This window comes from Melanaphis sacchari, unplaced genomic scaffold (assembly GCF_002803265.2).
Source record: "Melanaphis sacchari strain LSU unplaced genomic scaffold, SCAv2.0 Contig1426_pilon_pilon, whole genome shotgun sequence".
Classification (NCBI taxonomy): Eukaryota; Metazoa; Arthropoda; class Insecta; order Hemiptera; family Aphididae; genus Melanaphis; species Melanaphis sacchari.
This window is the reverse complement of record NW_020270604.1, coordinates 6,011-12,949: the sequence shown is the minus strand read 5'-3', so window position 1 is coordinate 12,949 and position 6,939 is coordinate 6,011. Positions and strand designations below refer to the sequence as shown.

The window sequence follows — 6,939 nt, the reverse complement described above, 5'->3', positions numbered from 1 at the left end:
TCTGGTAGCCACTTCGTTCATTACGTATTGCTCAATCGCTGTGAGTTACTAAGTCAGCCTTTCTTGCACGGATAGTACAACAACATACCTTACAATAAGCCTTTGTTGGATCTATCCTTCACCTCTTGTAACAGTCCATAAATAATTTATCTTTCTTCCATGCCAGCGGAACTTTTGGATGTATTGCGGCTTTCCCATTGTTCACCTTTATACTAAATAGCGCCAGTGTCAAACAAGTTAAGTAATGCCAAGATATATTATTATAATTAAAAACAAAACCAAAACACAATAGGAAGGAAACTCAGTGATTTGTCGAGTACTAAACTGCAATTAAAGAATTTTATTTGGAAAATACAAAATACCAGTTTTGCAACAGTGGCATTGTTCTATATTTTATATTCTTATATTTTGATTGTACCTGCTAATTGCTACAGTACTATTCTATAATAATGTAACATATTAGAATACTACATATTCTTAAGTCTTATCTATCTAATACTAGTTTCTTAAGTACTAAAATAGTAAGATATATTAAAAATAAATAAATAAAAATAAAATAAATTGGTGTATACATATATATTGTCGGTGATCATCAATTTCAAAAAGCGGGAACATTTTTATCAAATAAACAGAAAATGACCATCAACTAGAATCAATAACTTAACAACTAGATGCAGCAAGAAAAACCAGATTTAGTCATAAAAAGACCAACTTGGCAACACTAGCGAGGACCAACGCCGTATAGCGGAGACAATGCGCCGACTGGAGATGGGTATGACGCGCTCGGCACCGGAAAATCAACCGGAGGCTACCGAGATTAGCCGACAACAAGGTGCTGCGTTATCAGGTCAACACCGGAACACACCGGAAGCACCATCGATACACAACGCACAGCCTCACCCGTATACGCACGCGGAAGTTAATACGGAATACGGAGCGAGAATCCCCGCGGCACGGGAAACAACGGCCGCGGGCAACCACCACGCAAACCGAACCGTACACACCGATAACGCGTCGTATGCAAATAACTTCACCATCAATCCGCACACTTATACAACACACCAGTCGACACTTATACCGTATGACGAGATACGCACAGTGAGATACTCGCTGCCGGAGTTCCACGGAACGACACCCGAGGATCCGGTACGGTTTATTCATAAGGCCGAATCGATTTTGTATAAGACACAGATTGACCGGACAGGCTGGACGAGCATTATTGAACCGCAGCTTAAAGGTGCAGCCAGTACCTGGTGGAACACCATTAGGATACTGGACCTCACTTGGGACGAATTTCGTGTTGACTTTTTGCAAAAATTCAACAACATGAATATTCAGGCCCGGCTGCAGACAGAGATAGTGTCCGTCCGGCAAACACCAACACAGTCGCTAACGGAGTTTATTACACACAAAAACCAACTCGCGCGCCGCATCAATAACGGACCAATTCCGGTGCTAGCTGAACCGCAGCTAGTGCATACGATTGTCGGATTAACGCGCAGTGAATACCGTACGCACATACGACTGCAAAAACCAACCTCCTTCGCGGATCTCCGACAAATTGCGGGTATCATGGATACACCAGATGACCCACCACCGGAACCGCTACCGAAACCATCGTTTAAAAAAGGCGGACAGTCACATGCACCGTGCCTATCCCACCAGCCGCAAACACGGAACAGTATAGCTGGGAAACCGCTACCGCGCGATCCGTGCAAGCATTGTGGAGGGCCGCACTGGAACAGTGACTGCCCCGAAAAACCGTCGGTTTCGGGAAAAGCCAAGTGAGTCGGCGGACAGTTGTCCGCACCGCCGTCTCAACCACACACACTCACACATGTACCCAATCACCACCAATTATCGGCAATACCGACGGCGATATAACCATCAAACGCGCGTCGACACACTCGGCGTCATCACATATATCGCCCGTCCACAAAAAGTTTTCCACAAGTAGTAGGTCATCACCACCACACACAACGACCTCTACCGCGAAATCTTCAAGTGCGCCGTCGGAATATATGCGTAGCACAGAGGTAACCGAATCGGACGCCCTGGTCATGGCGGTGCAAACCGCCACCAAGGACACCGAAGTCGCGGTTAAGAACCAGTTATCCCGCTACACTATACATCCGACGTCGAAAAGTGTTAATCGAACATGCCCCGACAAAATTCCGACCCCAGCGGTTGAGCTCGAATTTAGGTCAGGCTTCGTAACAGCACTACTCGACTCCCAGGCACAAAAATCATATGTAAGTCCGAAAATTGCACACACATTTGGTACACCCAAGCACGGACAACCCACCCACGTACGAATGGCGGACGGACACACCACAACAACAAGTTAGGTCTTAACCACCCCCCTCCCGCTAATGGCCGTCCCGGTCCCTCGCCCTAGGTCAACTTCGTCCCTGACAACGAGACCAGCGGTGACAGCAGCAGTGGCGACGGCACCAGCAGCGACGAGAACAGCGGCGGCACCGGCAACACCCCAAACACCGAAGACGGAACAGCGGAATGCGAGGCAGCGCCGCCCAGATAGCAATTTTACGTTCTTAAAATGTCTTAGTAATGTTAAAAAGATAACCTTATAATTTCTATAATATTCCAGATAGGTTCTAAGCACCTTTTTTAATGTTTCTATAACATTTTCTTAGAGTTTTTTGGCCGCAAAAATGTTGTTCTACTAACATTATAAAATAACTATCACTATAATGTTAAACCTAACTTTTTTTGTTATTTTTATAACATTTTCAGGTGGTTCTAATTGTCTTTTTTAATGTTTATATAATATTTTCTTAGAGTTTTTTGGCCAATGAAATGTTGTTCTATTAACATTTTAACATTAATATTATTATCATGTTAAATACAACTTATCGCAACATTATTTAAATGTGTCACAATAGTATCAAAGTATGTTATAATAACATTACAATCTTTATTTTATAATCTCATTATATTTATAACTAGGGGTTCTAGCTCCTGCTCACCTCACTGGCCAACCCACCTTACTAAATATTTATACACTAATATAGTAATATATTTCAATACTATAACTGGTTTATGTAATGTAGATACATATAAAATTGATAATGTAAAACTGCTTAATGAATTTGTAAGTATAATGTAAGTATAATGAAGAAATTAGTACAACTAGAATAATAATGAAAATTAAAAATAATTAACAGCTCAATATATTATACTGTAGTCTTTATTGTTTATTTCCTAGACCGTCTTGGTCTACTAATAAAATTTATAATAATAATAAGAAGACGTATCATGTTAATATAATCAAATTTTCTTTTGAGCTGCAAGTCTGTAAGGAGCGTGTGAAAGCCAAATTCCTAATGGATCATCGATTTCTTTATCGGTGTGTGTTTTGTATTTTAGGTGTAGTCTTAATGCATCTGAAATAAATTTTTAATTTACAATAATTAATAACTTGTTTATTATGTAATCAAAAATATATTAACAGTGGCCTGAACATAGATATTTTAGTGAATATTATGGTAGCAATTACTAACAAGCAACAGTGGTATATTTTCAATATAGAATATTATGAAAAATTAATTTATGCTTACCTATGATCAGCCGGTAGCAAGCCAAATTTGAAAATGATTTTTTTTGTTTAAAACCATATAGTGAGTAGTTTACTAAAAATGAGTCATCAAACATACGGCCCATAATTCTCCGGACACTGTTTCTAATATCTTTCTTACCGACAAATAACGATATTTTACTAACCTACAAGTGAATGGTAATACAAAAGTTGTAATAAGCATTAAAACCATACTTTGAAATATTAAATAATTACCAACAACTTTCTTAAATCTTTGTCTTGGACTTTGTTATGCAATACTAATAGGTCTTCATCATTTTTTATAGGAAATAGAGTTTCTATGTCTAAATCGTCACCTACAAAAGTTGTTCCTGACGAGTTGTTCATAATTTTTTCAATATTTTCGTTGATCGAATGGCATAAAATCTTTAATGCTTGTACTTCATACTTCAGGAATGAGAAAGATGTAAGAGATATATTATAAAAATCTGCAAAACATTTAATATTGGTATATTTTAAATATTGAATAAATCTATATGATTTTTAGTTAGTTTAATGGTAACTAATAATATTTAATATAACAAACTAGTTTATTAACTTTAACAATTAACAAAAATAATGCCCACGGAAAAAATGAACATTACATAATATGATATTATTTAATAACTAAATTTAACAAATTGCATGATAAATCTTTAGTTTTTATTAAATATAAATTCAATATATCCATTAAAATAACAACTAACAGGCTGCACGAGAAGCCTACTATACAACAGAGTGAATTTCAGGTTAATATAAAAATAAATGTATAATTATTAATTATAAAAGTATTCAAGTGCACAACTTCAAAATTTCAATAAGTGAGTAATAAAAATTATATCCATTCAAATATTATGTGTTTCAGTATTAGAAAGCAAATATGGCCATTGGATTGGAATGTATTATTAGTAGTTCAAAATGTATAAAATTGTCAACTAAATATTTTATTTTACACTAAGCATTATAAGTATTCTTTTCTTTTAAATTTTTTTATTATGATATGAATAATTAATTATTGATTCAATATTCAACTTTAAATTCTTATATTAAAATGCCTATATACTCAAGACAAAAAAATAAGAATAAGAATTATACACTAATAATAAAAATATATAATTATTAATATTAATTATTAAGACAGGAAGACTGTCTAAACAAAATCATTTTTTATTGTACCTATAGGTAGTATTTTTGAATTTGAATGTAATATGCCCATTACAATAACCTATTCCACCAAATCCACAGGACACAAGAAACTTAATTTTATTTATTTTTTAAAACAGAATTGTATAATCTCATTGTTAATGGTAAGTAAATAAAAAATAACTAAAACGTTACCTGATATCATGCTTTGGTTTTCAACAGGATATTGTAGTTGGCGCTTAACACAATTATTTTTAACTGTTGAATTTTTTAGATTATTAAACTTGTTTGCAGTCTTAGATTCACCAGAATTATTTGTGTGATTTTTTTCAATATCAACTTCTGTGCTTACTCTCCATGGTCCACTGGGTGATGTCATAACAAAGACAGGGCTTGGAATAGATTTTGTAGGCGTTACTTTTAATGGAGATATGCTATCTAAAATTCATTAACACTTTACTATAGGTACTCGTCATATAAATTATTTAATAAATTTATAATACAATAATATTCAAGATAATAAGTATTTGATGTACTATAAACTATAATATATTGAATGTATTAATTATTTGTATTACCAAATTCCTTTTCTGAATTTTTTTTTGGTTTAGCAATCCATGTTTGATCTTTATCGGAATCATCAAAATCGCTAAGGATAGAACTATCATTATCAGAAACAGTAGAAATTTGATTTATGATAGATTGTGAATAAAATACATTTTCATCAATAGTATCTGAAATAAAAACAATTTTTACTTAAATACTGAAAAAAATATTACAAATAATAGAGCTTAAGTAGATTAAGTACCTTTTACAGGGTTATACTGTGGTGGGCAACTTGAAGAACTTTCATGCTGAAATTCTGAGTGAAGTTTCACTTTTTTAGATAACTTGTTTTTGGGAGATGCACTGCGTTTCAAATCATATTTTGGTACACCATTAAAATTTTCATCTTCGGTAGATGACAAATCTGATTTTATCATTGCTTTGGGCAATTTCGATTTAGCCTTATCTAACGAAGCTATAAAGAAAATATATAACGTAATTACTTAAATACACAAAGAGATTTTTTTTAAATATAAAATAATAGAAATACTAGTACTATCACTAACTATATGTTTTTCCTGACATTTTTCGAATGTTGTAAAAATAAAAATCATTCTTGTTAGGCTTTACTCGACTTTCGATTATTTTTTGAGAGTTTTTCTGATCTTTTGGCCAGGCACAAATATTTTTTTTTAACCATATATCAGGTACAACTGAGACTGTATTGTCTTCGGTGAAGTTAACAATATTCCACCCAAACATTATCTAATTTAATACAATCGAGAAATAAATTATTAACTTATTTTTACAATTTATAATATTTTAAATGTGTATCTAACTTGAGGGGCTGCAAACATTTATTTTCTGTTTGTCTTGCCAATAATATAGCATTATAGCAATAATGTATTGTGTACCTATACCTATTTCCACAATTGTGAGTAGGTACCTGGTTTAATTTAGAGAAAATTTACTCATTAAATACATTTTTATGGAAGAATATTTTCTGAGCATTGACTATATAGTTTTTTAATATTTTAATTTTTGAAAAAGTAATGGTTGAAAATGATAATAGAAATAAAGTATTCAAATTTAAACGTGCTTATCTTGATAAAATTTTTTTTTAATTTAAAAACTATCTATCAATGTACAGAAAACAGTGTTACTTATTAAATGTAAGCTAATCATAAGTTACTTTCTAAACAGAACCATAGTCTTAATATTATATTATGCGAAAAATTAACTTAGTAAACAAATGTTAGTGTTGAGGGACTTAAATTTTAAATAATAACCTAATTGAAAAAAAAAATTGTTTTCAATTAGATGTCAGTATGTATTACTGGCATGGCTATATATTTACTCTCATGAACAAATATCATCATTTTTTTTTTAATGTCATGTTCAGTCCAGCATTTAATTTTATCAGACAGTTTTTGTACTACAAATATATCTAATATTGTTGAGTTAATGGGGGTTTCATAAAATGCTGATTTTATTTTAAATTTTTGACCAATTATTATAATGTTACCGTCATCTCTTAAACAAAAATTTAAGCATTTTACGATATCTTTGTTTTTGGTTAAAATATAACTATTTTTTTCATCTTGAATTTTAATTTTAATAGTTTTATATAGAAGAGTATAATATTCAATGCC

The 6,939-nt window shown here is 32.8% G+C and overlaps 1 protein-coding gene across 1 annotated transcript; it reads right to left on the bottom strand.

Annotated features, from left to right (window-relative positions):
* Positions 1-5,541: 5,541 nt before the first annotated feature.
* Positions 5,542-6,049, bottom strand: LOC112591748. The gene is made up of 2 exons (XM_025335667.1): positions 5,854-6,049; positions 5,542-5,762 (listed from the first exon to the last, which is right to left on the bottom strand). Exons 1-2 carry the CDS (start codon positions 6,047-6,049, stop codon positions 5,542-5,544), a joined length of 417 nt encoding a protein of 138 aa, XP_025191452.1.
* Between the last annotated feature and the right edge of the window lie 890 nt (positions 6,050-6,939).

Coding starts and splice junctions, on each gene's coding strand:
- LOC112591748 (XM_025335667.1), bottom strand. CDS start 6,049: ATGTTTGGGTGGAATATTGTTAACTTCACCGAAGACAATACAGTCTCA. Junction 5,763..5,853: donor AATGTCAGGAAAAACATATA/GTTAGTGATAGT, acceptor TTTTCTTTATAG/CTTCGTTAGATAAGGCTAAA.